General features: G+C 43.0%; 2 protein-coding genes across 2 annotated transcripts; both read left to right on the forward strand.

Annotated features, from left to right (window-relative positions):
* Nucleotides 1-1,266: 1,266 nt before the first annotated feature.
* On the forward strand, nucleotides 1,267-6,268 carry LOC308156235 (putative ATP-dependent RNA helicase DDX4; the record flags this gene model as incomplete). Its single annotated transcript, XM_080529585.1, has 10 exons — nucleotides 1,267-1,278; nucleotides 1,776-1,829; nucleotides 2,105-2,259; nucleotides 2,431-2,560; nucleotides 3,754-3,920; nucleotides 4,125-4,270; nucleotides 4,553-4,652; nucleotides 4,998-5,268; nucleotides 5,674-5,766; nucleotides 6,194-6,268. 10 exons carry the CDS (start codon nucleotides 1,267-1,269, stop codon nucleotides 6,266-6,268), a joined length of 1,203 nt encoding a protein of 400 aa, XP_080385711.1.
* Nucleotides 6,269-13,564: 7,296 nt separating this feature from the next.
* LOC308156236 (putative ATP-dependent RNA helicase DDX4) lies at nucleotides 13,565-19,466 on the forward strand (the record flags this gene model as incomplete). Its single annotated transcript, XM_080529586.1, has 15 exons — nucleotides 13,565-13,576; nucleotides 14,074-14,127; nucleotides 14,406-14,447; nucleotides 14,602-14,637; nucleotides 14,889-14,931; nucleotides 15,081-15,229; nucleotides 15,423-15,575; nucleotides 15,828-15,982; nucleotides 16,154-16,283; nucleotides 16,946-17,112; nucleotides 17,321-17,466; nucleotides 17,749-17,848; nucleotides 18,196-18,466; nucleotides 18,872-18,964; nucleotides 19,392-19,466. 15 exons carry the CDS (start codon nucleotides 13,565-13,567, stop codon nucleotides 19,464-19,466), a joined length of 1,626 nt encoding a protein of 541 aa, XP_080385712.1.
* Nucleotides 19,467-19,646: the final 180 nt, after the last annotated feature.

Raw genomic sequence — 19,646 nt, forward strand, 5'->3', positions numbered from 1 at the left:
TACCACCCAAAAGGGTGTGTGATCGTTCTGATGACAGGGAGGTGATGTATAACTGCTCTATCAATGTATTCCTCTGCCTAATTGCCTAAGATGATAAGTAGAATTCATCCCTAAAGATTTGTTGCTTTGACACCTTCATTCTTTTACTACAGCTAATCCCTTCACAAGCCAATCATGGACGAATGGGACGAGGTAATTTACCACCTGAGCATTAGCTTTATCAAGTTACACAGACTATTTGATATGAGTAAAATGAAAAATGTCCTCACAATCACACTATCTATTTGCAGGGTGCTACCAGTACCAGTAATGGTAAGTTATCTTTAAGATGTGTGTTAATAATCAATAGTCTGGTGGTTCCTTATCACACAGGCAGAGGTAACAAGTTCACAGGTGTCATAGACATACACAGAATAGTGAAGGAATTACTTCCTCGTTTTAAAGACTAAGCATGTAGTGTTCTCTCCCAGTCAATGGAACAAGCTCATGAAACAGAACAGTTATTATATTGGATACTATACTAGAAGCTGGAATGGTAAGATGGTGCCTGTTTCATATGGTATATGCTAACTGTGATGCTTGGGACTGCCCGATTGATGGTACCCCATTTAAGTTGAAATGTAACTATTAGGTGAATTCCACTTGTCATCTACCATGTTTGTCATCTTATAAGGTACAATTTAAGATGTATAAGATCAGCTGTTTGGATTTCATTGGTGTGTTTAGATAACGGTGTGTCCAGGAACAGTGGAGGAGGCTTTGGTGGTAGTGGTAAGTTCTATAGGCATGGTTGTTAAGCTCTGCCAGTGGCTGGTTGGGTAGAGTTTGCACTGAGCCAATTAAAAGGTACCGGTAATGTAAATTCCATCCAGGTGGTAAATCAAACGTTTACCAATTGAATAGGCATCTGAATTTCTGGGATGAATGATCGCTAGATGGGCTGTTATGCTGATCTGAACCTCCTGTCTACTCTTCCACAGGCAGAGGAGCTAGGGGAGGAGGCGGAGGCTTCAAATGCTTTGCTTCAGGTGGTTACATTTAGTACCTAATATAAAGAGTGTTTTTTTATAAAGCCATTTTGTTCTTTGTGTTTTTTATATTAAGAAAAACAGACTAGTTACAGAAAGACATTCAAGCCAATCTTGAGTTGCAATTGTAGTTAGTAAGATTCAACAAAATTCCATTTTATGTAGTATGATAATTGAGAGATGTTGCTTTACTCCGGCTGAATGCGTGTTTTCTTCTGAACAGGGAGCACCGATGAGAATGGGAACAAAGGTAAGTGTTGACTGATATCAGAGGTCATACTGTTTCCCAAAAGATTGAAGTCCATAACATGACCCCCCGGGTTGAGACCCTTTCTCAGTAAATAAAACCACCAAAGTAAACCATTGCTTGACAATTGAATGCTTCTAAACCCTGAAGTAATGTAATGTAATGTCCTGTTGTCTTAACAGGGGGCGGAAGAGGTGGATTCAGAAGTGGTATATTCAGTTTATCATTCTTTCCTATGTGTCTCTTAATGTGTTGATTTCCCATTGTCTGACATGTTTCTTTGTGATAAGACTTGCTGCAAAACACTTTTCTGTTTTACAGGGGATGGTGATGACATCAATGAAAAAGGTATGATGGTTTTCGTATACTGTAGGATAAAGTGCTCTGTTGCCAAGTTCACACCATGGCGCAGCGCCACTCTTACATTGTTTGGGGAGAACCCTGGGGGTGTAATGGAGGTAAGCCATTGAATTCTCCTCACTTCTGCTATTTCCCCTCAGGTTTTGGAGGTGGCAGAGGAGGTCGTGGGGGCAGAGGAGGCTTCCGTTCTAGAGGTACATCTGATTCTGCACGGCTGGTGACAGTGAAATGAGGAACACCCCATTCCTCCTTCCATCCTCCTTCCATCTCCTGATTTCATCTCCTAATCATTAATGTCATCTATCATTAACTCTTGGCTCTAGCATGTTTTATCAACATGTTTTGAATTCAAGTGCACCCTGCACAATTGCCTTAATTTTCTCTCTATGCGCAGACAAATCAATGAATACAATTGACAACAACAATCTGTAAGGGACTAATGATTGTTTTGCTGTAAACCGCTCCCCAGGCTGCGTTCCTGCTGCCCATCCTGCAGAAGCTGATGGCGGACGGTGTGGCAGCCAGCAGGTTCAGTGAGGTGCAGGAACCAGAGGCCATCATCGTGGCTCCCACGAGGGAGCTCATCGTCCAGATCTGGCTTGAGGCCAGGAAGTTCGCTTTCGGGTAAGGAGGGCAGCCCTTCTAGAATGTGTTATAAAACGTTACAGAGTTTTACAAAGTGTCCTGAACATTCCCCAGTTCTAGGATGAATGCCACATTTTCAGCAAAGCGTGAATGTTGTTTTGCCCAAAGGAACTAAAAATGATGTGACAACATTGTCCCTCTCCTCTGCAGGACGTGTGTGCGCCCTGTAGTGGTCTATGGGGGCATCAGCACCCGACACACCATAACAGAGGTGCAGAAGGGCTGCAACGTGCTCTGTGGAACCCCGGGGAGACTGCTGGACATCATTGGAAAAGGGAAGGTAACCTCATCTACTGTACCTCATCTGACCTGCAGTACACGCTATTGTACACGTATTGTTTAACGTATGAGAGCAGTTGGTGGCAGGTGATCCATATGCCTTTAGTTCTATCTAGTGTTGTTCCGATACCGATACTAGTATCGGCATGGCCACCGATACGCACAAAAATGCTGGTATCGGTATCGGCGAGTACTAACAAAAAACAAATTCCGTTTTTTTTTTTTTTAAGTACTAAAGTTATTTTGCTTGTAAATGTTCACTTGCTGTTGCACTACTACTACGACTGTTTTATATCTTAAATGGATATTGCACTGATTGGCATCTGTGAGAGCCACATTTCAGGTTTTATAAGGGGTTGATTTTCTTGTCACCATACCAGGTAGACAATAAAAAAAAGTTCTATAGTATTCACTCTCTGTTGGTATTTTTTCCTGTTTTACAAAGGTTTTGAGCAGTGCCAGACTAAGTGTTAGCAATAATTTTACATCGAGGTGAGTATGCGGCTCAAAAAACATGTTTTTTTGTTTTGTTTTTTCAAACGCCGTGGTATCGGATCGGTACTCGGTATCGGCAAGTACTGCACGGTCAGGTATCGGTATCGGGATCGGGATCAAAAAATGGTATCGGAACAACACTAGTTCTATCTATCCTACCATATCATGTGCTTTTTTTCATATAACTCCTATTTTAGAGACTACACTGGCTTCCTGTTAAGTTCAGAATAGATTTCAAAATCATTCTGCTTGTTTATAAAGCTCTCACTGCTGGCACAGAACCAGAATATCTGAAAGACCTTTTGCTAGCATATCAGCCCAATAGAGCTCTCAGGTCTTGATGCTTGTTTTCTCTGTGTACCACATCTACAAAAGAAGAGATTTGGTGAGGTTGCATTCTCATTTTATGCACCCAAATTGTGGAATGCACTGCCAGTTACTCAGCAAATATTTTCAAGTCAAGACTGAAAACCCATCTTTTTAATATTGCCTAAATAATTAAATTATGATTATATAATGATTGGAGCACTTTGAGCTGCAACGTTTGCAGGAAAAGTGCTATACAAATAAAAGTTATTATTATTATTTAACCAACTGCTATAACTGACTGTCCTTTATGTATAGTTGTACAACTAGAGCACTTCATTGGAGTTGGTTACTCCTTCTGGAATAATACAACCCTCTCTCTCTCTCCCCCAGGTGGGTCTGAGTAAGCTGCGTTACCTGGTCCTGGACGAGGCTGACAGGATGTTGGACATGGGCTTTGAGCCTGATATGCGTAAGCTGGTTGGGTCTCCAGGCATGCCCCCCAAGGAGGACCGCAATACACTGATGTTTAGTGCAACCTATCCAACTGACATCCAGATGTAGGTCTTTCTCTCTCTCTCTCTCTCTCTCTCTCTCTCTCTCTCTCATGTTTGTGGAAATAACTGAAGTTTACTGCAGATAAACTTATTATGAACAGCAGAGATGATGGTTGTGTGGAAGTATTTATATTGAATGTAGTGATCTGTCTGAGAATGCATATATTGTTGCATTGAGGATGAAGAAAAGGATTTGTGGTTCTATAGGATGGCTGCTGACTTCCTGAAGACTGATTACCTGTTCCTGACTGTGGGGACGGTGGGCGGAGCCTGCAGTGACGTGGAGCAGGTGATCGTAGAGGTGTCTCAGTATGACAAGAGGGACAAGCTCCTGGAGATACTCAAGACTACAGGTGACTGTCCACACCTCACCATACAGCCTGTTCTATTCCATGCATTACCATGAGCCTGTCCTTCAATTTCTGCCTCCCCTGTATTTCAATCATAATTCTCATGAATAGTTGATCCTTTAAGACAGGTTTCCCAGACACAGATTAAGTAATAAAAAACTAAAAAGGTTCTTCAATGGATATTTTCTATAGAAAGTGTGATGGGACTAGTCCAGGACTAGTGTCAATTCATCTGTGTTTGGGGAACTTGAACGTGATGTCTGAAATGGGTTTTGTTTCTGTAAGGAACGGAGCGCACCTTGGTATTTGTGGATAAGAAGAGGAAGGCTGACTTCATCGCCACGTACCTTTGTCAGGAGAAGGTGCCTACTACTAGTATTCATGGGTAGGTGTTCTCTGTCAGGAGAAGGTTTCTACTACTAGTATTCATGGGTAGTTCATCCTGGAGCCAGGCTTCACTTCAAGGAACTGTGATGACCATATTTGAATGATTTTTATTCGATGCAATGGATCTAGATTCTAGTAGCCTCATTCATGTGAGAAGTATCAGACTTGATATAAGAGCAATGTCACAATATGAGAGTATCTTAACTGCGATTAGGCTTAGGTAAAGGATTTCATACATTTACACAAAGGTGGAAATAATATGGTAGAGTTTCAAATCTCAACTTCAATGAGGTCTCAGTCTGGTCGTAGTGCTTGGCATTTACCGTCTTCTCACCATCAACAGAGACCGTGAGCAGCGGGAGCGAGAGCAGGCGCTGGCAGACTTCCGCGCGGGCAGGTGTCCCGTCCTGGTGGCCACCTCTGTGGCAGCACGCGGCCTCGACATCGAACACGTTCAGCATGTGGTGAACTATGACCTCCCACAAGAGATAAATGAGTATGTGCACCGCATAGGGAGGACGGGTCGCTGCGGCAACACTGGGAGAGCTGTGACCTTCTACGACCCGAACACAGACAGCCAGCTGGCTCCGGGTCTGATCAAAATCCTCTCTGGGGTAGGTCACTAAGCTAGCACTGCAGCAACCCAAAAGTCTGTCCTCTCTTCTTCTCTCCCCATACATTCCAAGACAATATCAAGGGGGAGGATGCATTTTGAGAAAGAAACGATGAGAGCAGATTCAATTAACAGGAAAAACTATAGGGACATAGGGAAGCACTCAGAATCCAGCAACCACAATCCCAATTCTCTACGTTTCTCCTTAGTGTGCACTTGTTCACTTCCCAGTATGGTGTAAAAGCAATAGATTATGGACCGATCGTCTAAAGTGGCTGAGGAGGTGTATACTTGAGGGAGAAGGATGGAGAATTGGGACTGGGAGAGTGGATTAGCAAGTGATTCAGACAACGGACAGATTTTGAGATTAGGATGCATTTTCTAACATGACTAACTCGATTCGCAGGCTCAACAGGAAGTGCCCAAATGGTTGGAGGATGCGGCCTCCGGTGCCCATGGGACCTCTGGGTTCAACCTTGCCTCCACAGACTCAAGGATGGTGAGCATCTATCAGGCTCTGCACTGGGGGAGATCCCAAATGGATCCCTGGGACCACTCTAAACCTTCACTTGGTGACGTCTGTCAGGCCGTTCCAAGCATCCCATTTAGCATTAACTCAGCACTGGCTTTCCACTGAAGAGTGAGTCACCTGTGCGGTGTTTGTGTTACCAGGAAAAGTTGCACTAGCATAACTTTATCCCTTAGAGGTGCTAAGTACCTGTCAGGTTTGTACATGTTCACAGGGTCCTCTTTTGAAACTGCCAGAATACAGTCTTGCTGTCATCAGTGGAGGCAGAAATCAACATGACAAGCTGATTTTATTGGAATTACCATGATCCTGTCCTGATTTCTGCCTCCCCTGGCTGTCACTTACCAGGCTAACTGACTACATGTTCATGACTCTCAAATCTCTTCCTTGTCTCCAGGGTGGAGCTTCAGCCAATAATCAGTCCAGCCAGCAGCCAGCTGCCAGCGCTGCAGATGACGACGCATGGGAGTGAAACTCAAATGCATCCAGCACCTCTGGAACCATTATGTAGTCTTTCTTTTAGTGTTTGAAGGGGAAAGCACTTTGCTGTCCTGTGGTTGTAATGCTTACGTTTGTGACAGATGTATTTTTGGTGCCGGCTACATAAATATCTTTTATTTACTTGTTTTAAATACTGGATAACGTGTTTGTGTTTATTCAGAAAGAAAAAAACGTTTAATAAATCCCTGTTCAGTGCATTAGTTTGTAGTTCTGAGTTGTTTGTGTTTGTCATGTTGTCTGCCTTAGACACAACCATCCATCTAACTATTCTCACTACTCCGATCAACATACATTTAACAATATCCTGGTTCAGAGATGTGTAATGCTGTGGTTGTAATGCTTACGTGACAGATGTATTTTTGGTGCCGGCTACATAAATATCTTTTATTTACTTGTTTTAGATGGTCTGTCTCTTTGGAGGGGTTGTTACCTGTCTGTCTCTGTGTAGGGGTTGTTACCTGTCTGTCTCTGTGTAGGGGTTGTTACCTGTCGGTCTCTGTGTAGGGGTTGTTACCTGTCTGTCTCTGTGTAGGGGTTGTTACCTGTCTGTCTCTTTGTAGGGGTTGTTACCTGTCTGTCTCTGTGTAGGGGTTGTTACCTGTCTGTGTCTGTGTAGGGGTTGTTACCTGTCTGTCTCTGTGTAGGGGTTGTTACCTGTCTGTCTCTGTGTAGGGGTTGTTACCTGTCTGTGTCTGTGTAGGGGTTGTTACCTGTCTGTCTCTGTGTAGGGGTTGTTACCTGTCTGTTCTCCCCAAACAATGTAAGAGTGGCGCTGCGCCATGGTGTGAACTTGGCAACAGAGCATGTTATCCTGCATTCAGTATATGAAAACCATCATACCTTTTTCATTGATGTTATCACCATCCCCTGTAAAACAGATTTTTTTTTTGCAGCAAGTCACAAAGAAGCTTGTCAGACAATGAAAGATCAACACATTAAGAGGCACAAAGAAGGAAAAAATGATAAACTGAATATACCACTTCTGAATCCACCACTTCCGCCCCCTGTTAAGACAACAGGACATTACATTACTTCAGGGTTTAAAAGCATTCAATTGTCAAGCATTGGTTAAAATACTCAGCTCAATGAATCCACACCATACAAACTAATGCCTTTCAGGAGGCCTGTTCAGAACATTCAGATAAGAATTGTATGGTTGAGAAAATGTCTCTAGTAATATTGGAGAAGTTTCGTCAGACCGAATAGACCCCAGTCAGGTCCAACCAGCAGCAGACATTCTCACCTCTTCCTCTCTCCCAACCACTATTCCAAGAGCTGCCTCCGTCACCCCCTGAAAGAAAAAAAGCCTATTTACTGAGAAAGGGTCTCAAACCGGGGGGTCATGTTATGGACTTCAATCTTTTGGGAAACAGTATGACCTCTGATATCAGTCAACACTTACCTTTGTTCCCATTCTCATCAGTGCTCCCTGTTCAGAAGAAAACACGCATTCAGCCGGAGTAAAGCAACTTCTCTCAATTATCATAGTACATAAAATGGAATTTTGTTGAGTTTTACTAACTACAATTGCAACTCAAGATTGGCTTGAATTTCTTTCTGTAACTAGTCTGTTTTTCTTAATTCAAAAAACACAAAGAACAAAATGGCTTGAAACACTCTTTATATTAGGTACTAAATGTAACCACCTGAAGCAAAGCGTTTGAAGCCTCCGCCTCCTCCCCTAGCTCCTCTGCCTGTGGAAGAGTAGACAGGAGGTTCAGATCAGCATAACAGCCCATCTAGCGATCATTCATCCCAGATATTCAGATGCCTATTCAATTGGTAAACGTTTAATTTACCACCTTGGTGGAATTTACATGACCTTTTAATTGGCTCAGTGCAAACTCTACCCAACCAGCCACTGGCAGAACTTAACAACCATGCCTATAGAACTTACCACTACCACCAAAGCCTCCTCCACTGTTCCTGGACACACCGTTATCTAAACACACCAACGACATCGAATCAGCTGATCTTATACATCTAATATTCTACCTTATAAGAAGACAAACATGGAGGACGCCAAGTGGGATTCACCTAATCATTACATTTCAACTTAAATGGGGTGCCATCAGTCAGGCATTCCCAAGCATCAGTTAGCATATACCATATGAAAAAGGCACCATCCTACCATCATTCGCTCCTAGTATAGTATCCAATATACACTGCTCAAAGAAATGAATGGGGACACTTTGAGGATATGCCTCCCCATACCATCACTGACAAACCGGTCATGCTGGATGATGTTGCAGGCAGCATAACATTCGCAACGGCGTCTCCACACTCTTTCATGTCTGTCACATGCTCAGTGTGAACCTGTTCTCATCTGTGAAGAGAACGGGGCACCAATGGCGAACCTGAAAATACTGTGATTAAGTGTTTCCTTCATTTTTTTGGAGCAGTGTACTAACTGTGGCCTTCCCTGTTTCATGAGGTCATGCCACTGGGAGAGGAGATGCTTAGTCTTTAAGGTCATGTTCTCACATGAAAGTCCGAATCGAGACCCGGAGCAAGTGGATGACTTCGCAACATTGTTGCATAAATTATTTCTCTGATTTGCGTTTTCACAAGCCTTCATGTAAACGAAGTAACATACGCAATCGAAGTAACAGACGTGGTAGTTGTCCGTTGCCCGTTGTCCCGCTCTTATACAGATCAACACGCGTGCGCTGTTGTTTTCCTATGGACTGCCTCGAGCAGCGTTCTCACCAAAAGCGAAGCAAAGTGATGGATGCATCGTTTCTAACCGAAGCGAAACCACCCTTTTCAAGCGGAGCATCCGAGGGTTCTTTGCTGCGGGAGCGACTTCGAATGCGAGTTCTCACAGCTCCAAACAACACAGAGCAAAGCGAACTTTATCCTAAACTCTGTTTCAAGTGAAGCAAATGTTCTAGTGAGAACACCCCCTAAAAAAAGGAAATCATTCCTTCAGTATTCTGTGTACAAAGCCATGTCACCTGTGAACGTGTTAGCTCTGCCAGAAGGAACCATCAGGCTATTGATTATTTGTAAATGTAAAATTCTTTCTTCTTCTAGCACGACTGCCAATGGCCCCTGGCCTGAGCTGGATAACTCTTCCTGCTACAACTAGTGAATTGATGATTCACTTGCTTAGTCAAATGTATCGATTGTAAGTAATTTGGAATAAGGCGTCTGCTAAATGCCAAAAATGTAAATGTAACTTTTCATAACTTAAAATGGGTCTTTAACTTACCATTGCTGGTACTGATAGTAGCATCCTGCAAACAGAGAGTGTGATTGTGAGGGGAAAAAACTGCCTCTTCATTTTAGTATGATTCATATCAAAATGTGTTTGATGAAGTTAATGGTCAGGTGGCAAATTACCTCGTCCCATTCTTCCATGATTGGTTTTGGGATTGGCTGTAGTAAAATAATTACAGTGTCATGGCAACAAATCTTTATGCTTAAATACTACTGATTGATCATCATCAGCAATTAGGGAGACAAATGCATTTGCAGCCCTCCCTCCCCCCCCCACTCCAGTTTGATAGGTTGGTAGCTAACAATCAATTATAGCGCGTTTTCCGAATGCGGACGATCCTGCTAATTGGAAAGAGTCAGAATTGTCCAAACGCTTGAGCAAAATCCCCGAATTAGTCCACTTACCAAACAGTTTTAGCTATACAATACATAACTAATTATGTTTAATTACCTGGCCGTATACAAACCGTTAATTACTAAAGCTTTAATTAATAGCAACTAGGTTAACGAAATGTTAACAGTAACCCAATGATAGTGCACAGTGCACACCATAAAGCAAGATTAATTCAATAACATAATTGCAGCACGTGTAAGACATTAACACATTTATATGTAATTTGATCAAATGTCTTCCATACATTACGCAACACTTTCCGCAGTGTCTTGATGGTCTTGGATGTGGCAGCGAGCAGGCTGAGAAAGTCAGAAAGACAGAATCGTCCACGACCAGGAATAACAGGGAAGGAATCACGTGTTCACTCAGTTAAGACGAGATAGTTCAACAGTTTACAACCAAATTAAAGTTTGCCCATATACATGCACCTTAATTTATGGATAGGCTACCTATATTCTATCTTGTATTTTGTTAACTGTTGCTGTGCAACACATTGTCTCTTAATTTAGTTATCTGAAAATAGCATCTATAGAGTCCATAATTAGCCTATTTACTGTGTCTTTGATGAGCGACGATCTGGTGGCGTCTTAATAAACTGGTTCAAGATCAGTTCGGTTGGTTGTTTGATTTGGGGTGGTTAGATTCATGCCTGAGGCAAGCCACCACTTACCGTACTCATCTCTTACACCTGCCACTGACTACGCAATTGACTCATTAAGTAGCACAGTCAAGTAGTTCCGAAACAGTTTACTGAATAAGAAAAAATAATCAAAGTATGAAGTTGAGCTAAAAGACACAGTAAATGATAGGCTCCTTATGGACTCCATAGCTGCTATTTTCAGATAAATATTCAGAGACAATGTGTTGCACAGCAGTTAATAAAAATACAAGATATACCGGTAATATAGGTATCCATGAATTAAGGTGCATGTATATGGGCAAAACTTAAATGTTGTTGTAAACTGTTGAACTATCTCACATGTTCAATGATAACGGAGTTAATTGCGTGTTTTTTTCAGAAGTGCAAATTACACGGGTTTCCTCTCACGTGACTCCTTCCCGCTCCGGTCCTAGACACTCCAGGTCACAACTCCACAGACGTCGAGTCTTTCTTTTCTCTCCGACCATCAACCTGTTCGCTGCTCACCGCCCAGACCGACGAGAGTCTTAAATTGAACTGCCAGGCCCAAGACACCGCGGAAAGCCTTCCACAATGTATGGAAGACATTTTAATATCTTATCTATTTAACATATGAATGTGTTAATATCTCACGTGCTGCAATTATGTTATTGAGTTAATCTTGCTTTAAACGGTGTGTGCACTGTCATTGAACTAGCTGTGTTAGCGTTAGCATTTCGTTAGCTTAGTTGCTATTCATTAGAGCTTTCGTCATTGACGGCTGGTATACGGTCATTAAATATAGGTCATATATTACATATAGGTCATTAAACATAACTAGTTATGTATGTTATAGGTAAAACAGTTCGTCAAGTGGACTTATTAGGTAGTTGGACAATTCGGACTCTTTCCAATTAGATGCTAGGTAAGGGTCGATCGTCCGCATTCGGAAAACGCGCTATAATTGATTGTTAGCTACCAAGCTATCAAGTCTAGCTAGTTATGTATAAAATATATTTCAAATGCTGCACTATGACAATAATGTAGCCGTGAAACCAATCGACATTCTACAGCTATTCAACCCCCCTTGAACCCTGACCCCCAGGTGGGCTGTCCGTCCATTATCAGAACACGCGGTGGACACGTTTTGCGTAGGGGGGAGGGGGAGGGTTACAGTGATGAACTGTTAATCAGTATTTAGCCTGTATGGTTATGTATGTATGTGTGTGTGTGTGTGTATATATATAGGGTTCGACAATATCGATTTACTGTATATGCCGGTATGTTTTTCTGGCAGTTGCGCGTTGTAAAAACTCAAGCGTCAAACTCTGCTGTGTAGTATTCGACGGAGATGTAGAAACGTAGATGACTCGTGAAGATGTTATAGCTAGCTATCTACAATTTATCATCAAAATAATGAACAGCCAGCTAGATCCAAAACTAGTGCCGGTGGAGAAGGGCAAGTGTGCATTGGACAGACTACCAAAACAGAAAAATAAAGTATCTGGTTTTTCAAATGGCGTCTTTGGCAGTCAACGTTACTAATTTATAATGAGTTAACGACAGCAAAAGTGATGGGTGTCAGAAATACATTACCTGGATTCAATAAGGTAGTTTTTTATGACAGGATATGGGTTAGGGTTATGACACCTGTAGCGGATTTGAGATCCTAATATCTAAAAAGCAATACAGTTTTCTTATTTTATCAGATTAAAGTAGCAAAGACCACACATTTACATTGACCGCCAGTCAAACTTCTACACTTCTACCACCCAAAAGGGGGTGTGATCGTTCTGATGACAGGGAGGTGATGTATAACTGCTCTATCAATGTATTCCTGTGCCTAATTGCCTAAGATGATAAGTAGAATTCATCCCTAAAGATTTGTTGCTTTGACACCTTCATTCTTTTACTACAGCTAATCCCTTCACAAGCCAATCATGGACGAATGGGACGAGGTAATTTACCACCTGAGCATTAGCTTTATCAAGTTACACAGACTATTTGATATGAGTAAAATGAAAAATGTCCTCACAATCACACTATCTATTTGCAGGGTGCTACCAGTACCAGTAATGGTAAGTTATCTTTAAGATGTGTGTTAATAATCAATAGTCTGGTGGTTCCTTATCACACAGGCAGAGGTAACAAGTTCACAGGTGTCATAGACATACACAGAATAGTGAAGGAATTACTTCCTCGTTTTAAAGACTAAGCATGTAGTGTTCTCTCCCAGTCAATGGAACAAGCTCATGAAACAGAACAGTTATTATATTGGATACTATACTAGAAGCTGGAATGGTAAGATGGTGCCTGTTTCATATGGTATATGCTAACTGTGATGCTTGGGACTGCCCGATTGATGGTACCCCATTTAAGTTGAAATTTAACTATTAGGTGAATTCCACTTGTCATCTACCATGTTTGTCATCTTATAAGGTACAATTTAAGATGTATAAGATCAGCTGATTGGATTTCATTGGTGTGTTTAGATAACGGTGTGTCCAGGAACAGTGGAGGAGGCTTTGGTGGTAGTGGTAAGTTCTATAGGCATGGTTGTTAAGCTCTGCCAGTGGCTGGTTGGGTAGAGTTTGCACTGAGCCAATTAAAAGGTACCGGTAATGTAAATTCCATCCAGGTGGTAAATCAAACGTTTACCAATTGAATAGGCATCTGAATTTCTGGGATGAATGATCGCTAGATGGGCTGTTATGCTGATCTGAACCTCCTGTCTACTCTTCCACAGGCAGAGGAGCTAGGGGAGGAGGCGGAGGCTTCAAATGCTTTGCTTCAGGTGGTTACATTTAGTACCTAATATAAAGAGTGTTTTTTTATAAAGCCATTTTGTTCTTTGTGTTTTTTATATTAAGAAAAACAGACTAGTTACAGAAAGACATTCAAGCCAATCTTGAGTTGCAATTGTAGTTAGTAAGATTCAACAAAATTCCATTTTATGTAGTATGATAATTGAGAGATGTTGCTTTACTCCGGCTGAATGCGTGTTTTCTTCTGAACAGGGAGCACCGATGAGAATGGGAACAAAGGTAAGTGTTGACTGATATCAGAGGTCATACTGTTTCCCAAAAGATTGAAGTCCATAACATGACCCCCCGGGTTGAGACCCTTTCTCAGTAAATAAAACCACCAAAGTAAACCATTGCTTGACAATTGAATGCTTATAAACCCTGAAGTAATGTAATGTAATGTCCTGTTGTCTTAACAGGGGGCGGAAGAGGTGGATTCAGAAGTGGTATATTCAGTTTATCATTCTTTCCTATGTGTCTCTTAATGTGTTGATTTCCCATTGTCTGACATGTTTCTTTGTGATAAGACTTGCTGCAAAACACTTTTCTGTTTTACAGGGGATGGTGATGACATCAATGAAAAAGGTATGATGGTTTTCGTATACTGTAGGATAAAGTGCTCTGTTGCCAAGTTCACACCATGGCGCAGCGCCACTCTTACATTGTTTGGGGGGAACCCTGGGGGTGTAATGGAGGTAAGCCATTGAATTCTCCTCACTTCTGCTATTTCCCCTCAGGTTTTGGAGGTGGCAGAGGAGGTCGTGGGGGCAGAGGAGGCTTCCGTTCTAGAGGTACATCTGATTCTGCACGGCTGGTGACAGTGAAATGAGGAACACCCCATTCCTCCTGCCATCCTCCTTCCATCTCCTGATTTCTGCCCTCACTGATCTCCCCTTCTAGAATGTTCTGTTAGCTCCATGACTGATGAAGAACAAACATGTCACACACCTGATACAGGCACACGCAGATGCTTGGTTAATCTGTGAAGATGAACACCAACTATGCTCATAAGAATGTACTAGTTGAGTTGCTGATGGGTGTGATCTCAAACGTGATTTCCTGGTTTCAGATGGTGAAGATGGAGGTGGAAGAGGAGGCTTCGGTGGAGGAGGTAATTCAGTGGGCGTTTTGTGTGTTTTTTAAAACCTTTTATTTTACCAGGAATTTGATGTCTGAGGACATGGGGTTAGAGTGTTGGATGAAACTGCCTTGCCGCTCCTTAGAGTCCATCTCCTTAGAGTGTGTCTTGTCTTTGTTCTCCTCAGGCTACCGTGGAAGAGACGAAGAAGTGTTCTCCAGAGGTTCTGTCTTTGAGATATTACCTTATCAATGAATGGTCATGATTGATTTGTCGAAAGCATAACATGATTTGTTGACAAGGTGGCCCAGCCACTCTTGCATTGTTTGGGGAGAACCCTGAAATGAGCTGTCCTCTGATTTCTGCTTCCCTGGTTGACAGGAGAGATGGGCTCCTGCCCTACTTGTGTGCAAGGCTTACTTACTTAAACATGGTTTTTTTTGCCGTCTTATTGAGACCTGTTTCCCACATCAGGCTCCCGGGATGGTGAGGGAGGAGACGGTGATGCTGATGGTCAGTATGTTCATACCTGATGGCCATGGGCTCTAAATATTGCAAACTTTCTCTTCTACTGTAAACCGTCTCTCCTGGGTGGTCTAGCTAAGCAGGAGTTTCGGAGTATCTTAGGACCTTCTAGGGTGACCTTTGCCTCCCCTCCCTCCTTAGCACCTCCAACCTATGTGACCTATGTGCCCCCCACCCCCTCTGAAGAGGACTCTGATGTCTTCGCTCATTTTGAAACGGGCATCAACTTTGACAAGTATGACAACATCCTGGTGGATGTCAGTGGCAGCAACCCCCCCAAAGCCATCCTGGTGAGTTCCTTCCTGGTGTCTTCATGTTGCCTCAGTTGATGACTTTCACTACCTGATGAGCAACATTTTTTTTAACCAATTTTCACAAATTGTCTTGAATGGTTTACATTTGCTTGTTTGTCTGTGAATTGTTGTATGATCTGAAGGTACATTGAGAGACCGTAACACTGTCCCCCCATCTCTGTCCCCCCAGACGTTTGAAGAGGCTGCCCTGTGTGATTCTCTGAACAGGAACGTCACCAAGTCTGGCTATGTGAAGCCCACCCTGGTGCAGAAGCATGGCATCCCCATGATCTTAGCCGGCAGAGACCTCATGGCCTGTGCCCAGACCAGCTCTGGAAAAACAGTGAGTCGCCTTCTACAATCTACACAAAAATGTTCTATATTGTGTGTTCCAATATTTTGGATGTCATTAATCATTAATGTCATCTATCATTAACTCTTGGCTCTAGCATGTTTTATCAACATGTTTTGAATTCAAGTGCACCCTGCACAATTGCCTTAATTTTCTCTCTTTGCGCAGACAAATCAATGAATACAATTGACAACAACAATCTGTAAGGGACTAATGATTGTTTTGCTGTAAACCGCTCCCCAGGCTGCGTTCCTGCTGCCCATCCTGCAGAAGCTGATGGCGGACGGTGTGGCAGCCAGCAGGTTCAGTGAGGTGCAGGAACCAGAGGCCATCATCGTGGCTCCCACGAGGGAGCTCATCGTCCAGATCTGGCTTGAGGCCAGGAAGTTCGCTTTCGGGTAAGGAGGGCAGCCCTTCTAGAATGTGTTATAAAACGTTACAGAGTTTTACAAAGTGTCCTGAACATTCCCCAGTTCTAGGATGAATGCCACATTTTCAGCAAAGCGTGAATGTTGTTTTGCCCAAAGGAACTAAAAATGATGTGACAACATTGTCCCTCTCCTCTGCAGGACGTGTGTGCGCCCTGTAGTGGTCTATGGGGGCATCAGCACCCGACACACCATAACAGAGGTGCAGAAGGGCTGCAACGTGCTCTGTGGAACCCCGGGGAGACTGCTGGACATCATTGGAAAAGGGAAGGTAACCTCATCTACTGTACCTCATCTGACCTGCAGTACACGCTATTGTACACGTATTGTTTAACGTATGAGAGCAGTTGGTGGCAGGTGATCCATATGCCTTTAGTTCTATCTATCCTACCATATCATGTGCTTTTTTTCATATAACTCCTATTTTAGAGACTACACTGGCTTCCTGTTAAGTTCAGAATAGATTTCAAAATCATTCTGCTTGTTTATAAAGCTCTCACTGCTGGCACAGCACCAGAATATCTGAAAGACCTTTTGCTAGCATATCAGCCCAATAGAGCTCTCAGGTCTTCTGATGCTTGTTTTCTCTGTGTACCACATCTACAAAAGAAGAGATTTGGTGAGGTTGCATTCTCATTTTATGCACCCAAATTGTGGAATGCACTGCCAGTTACTCAGCAAATATGTTCAAGTCAAGACTGAAAACCCATCTTTTTAATATTGCCTAAATAATTAAATTATGATTATATAATGATTGGAGCACTTTGAGCTGCAACGTTTGCAGGAAAAGTGCTATACAAATAAAAGTTATTATTATTATTTAACCAACTGCTATAACTGACTGTCCTTTATGTATAGTTGTACAACTAGAGCACTTCATTGGAGTTGGTTACTCCTTCTGGAATAATACAACCCTCTCTCTCTCTCCCCCAGGTGGGTCTGAGTAAGCTGCGTTACCTGGTCCTGGACGAGGCTGACAGGATGTTGGACATGGGCTTTGAGCCTGATATGCGTAAGCTGGTTGGGTCTCCAGGCATGCCCCCCAAGGAGGACCGCAATACACTGATGTTTAGTGCAACCTATCCAACTGACATCCAGATGTAGGTCTTTCTCTCTCTCTCTCTCTCTCTCTCTCTCTCTCTCTCTCTCTCATGTTTGTGGAAATAACTGAAGTTTACTGCAGATAAACTTATTATGAACAGCAGAGATGATGGTTGTGTGGAAGTATTTATATTGAATGTAGTGATCTGTCTGAGAATGCATATATTGTTGCATTGAGGATGAAGAAAAGGATTTGTGGTTCTATAGGATGGCTGCTGACTTCCTGAAGACTGATTACCTGTTCCTGACTGTGGGGACGGTGGGCGGAGCCTGCAGTGACGTGGAGCAGGTGATCGTAGAGGTGTCTCAGTATGACAAGAGGGACAAGCTCCTGGAGATACTCAAGACTACAGGTGACTGTCCACACCTCACCATACAGCCTGTTCTATTCCATGCATTACCATGAGCCTGTCCTTCAATTTCTGCCTCCCCTGTATTTCAATCATAATTCTCATGAATAGTTGATCCTTTAAGACAGGTTTCCCAGACACAGATTAAGTAATAAAAAACTAAAAAGGTTCTTCAATGGATATTTTCTATAGAAAGTGTGATGGGACTAGTCCAGGACTAGTGTCAATTCATCTGTGTTTGGGGAACTTGAACGTGATGTCTGAAATGGGTTTTGTTTCTGTAAGGAACGGAGCGCACCTTGGTATTTGTGGATAAGAAGAGGAAGGCTGACTTCATCGCCACGTACCTTTGTCAGGAGAAGGTGCCTACTACTAGTATTCATGGGTAGGTGTTCTCTGTCAGGAGAAGGTTTCTACTACTAGTATTCATGGGTAGTTCATCCTGGAGCCAGGCTTCACTTCAAGGAACTGTGATGACCATATTTGAATGATTTTTATTCGATGCAATGGATCTAGATTCTAGTAGCCTCATTCATGTGAGAAGTATCAGACTTGATATAAGAGCAATGTCACAATATGAGAGTATCTTAACTGCGATTAGGCTTAGGTAAAGGATTTCATACATTTACACAAAGGTGGAAATAATATGGTATAGAGTTTCAAATCTCAACTTCAATGAGGTCTCAGTCTGGTCGTAGTGCTTGGCATTTACCGTCTTCTCACCATCAACAGAGACCGTGAGCAGCGGGAGCGAGAGCAGGCGCTGGCAGACTTCCGCGCGGGCAGGTGTCCCGTCCTGGTGGCCACCTCTGTGGCAGCACGCGGCCTCGACATCGAACACGTTCAGCATGTGGTGAACTATGACCTCCCACAAGAGATAAATGAGTATGTGCACCGCATAGGGAGGACGGGTCGCTGCGGCAACACTGGGAGAGCTGTGACCTTCTACGACCCGAACACAGACAGCCAGCTGGCTCCGGGTCTGATCAAAATCCTCTCTGGGGTAGGTCACTAAGCTAGCACTGCAGCAACCCAAAAGTCTGTCCTCTCTTCTTCTCTCCCCATACATTCCAAGACAATATCAAGGGGGAGGATGCATTTTGAGAAAGAAACGATGAGAGCAGATTCAATTAACAGGAAAAACTATAGGGACATAGGGAAGCACTCAGAATCCAGCAACCACAATCCCAATTCTCTACGTTTCTCCTTAGTGTGCACTTGTTCACTTCCCAGTATGGTGTAAAAGCAATAGATTATGGACCGATCGTCTAAAGTGGCTGAGGAGGTGTATACTTGAGGGAGAAGGATGGAGAATTGGGACTGGGAGAGTGGATTAGCAAGTGATTCAGACAACGGTCAGATTTTGAGATTAGGATGCATTTTCTAACATGACTAACTCGATTCGCAGGCTCAACAGGAAGTGCCCAAATGGTTGGAGGATGCGGCCTCCGGTGCCCATGGGACCTCTGGGTTCAACCTTGCCTCCACAGACTCAAGGATGGTGAGCATCTATCAGGCTCTGCACTGGGGGAGATCCCAAATGGATCCCTGGGACCACTCTAAACCTTCACTTGGTGACGTCTGTCAGGCCGTTCCAAGCATCCCATTTAGCATTAACTCAGCACTGGCTTTCCACTGAAGAGTGAGTCACCTGTGCGGTGTTTGTGTTACCAGGAAAAGTTGCACTAGCATAACTTTATCCCTTAGAGGTGCTAAGTACCTGTCAGGTTTGTACATGTTCACAGGGTCCTCTTTTGAAACTGCCAGAATACAGTCTTGCTGTCATCAGTGGAGGCAGAAATCAACATGACAAGCTGATTTTATTGGAATTACCATGATCCTGTCCTGATTTCTGCCTCCCCTGGCTGTCACTTACCAGGCTAACTGACTACATGTTCATGACTCTCAAATCTCTTCCTTGTCTCCAGGGTGGAGCTTCAGCCAATAATCAGTCCAGCCAGCAGCCAGCTGCCAGCGCTGCAGATGACGACGCATGGGAGTGAAACTCAAATGCATCCAGCACCTCTGGAACCATTATGTAGTCTTTCTTTTAGTGTTTGAAGGGGAAAGCACTTTGCTGTCCTGTGGTTGTAATGCTTACGTTTGTGACAGATGTATTTTTGGTGCCGGCTACATAAATATCTTTTATTTACTTGTTTTAAATACTGGATAACGTGTTTGTG

Source organism: Nansenia antarctica (genome assembly GCF_963989245.1).
Source record: "Nansenia antarctica genome assembly, chromosome: 4".
In the NCBI taxonomy this organism is placed as follows: Eukaryota; Metazoa; Chordata; class Actinopteri; order Argentiniformes; family Microstomatidae; genus Nansenia; species Nansenia antarctica.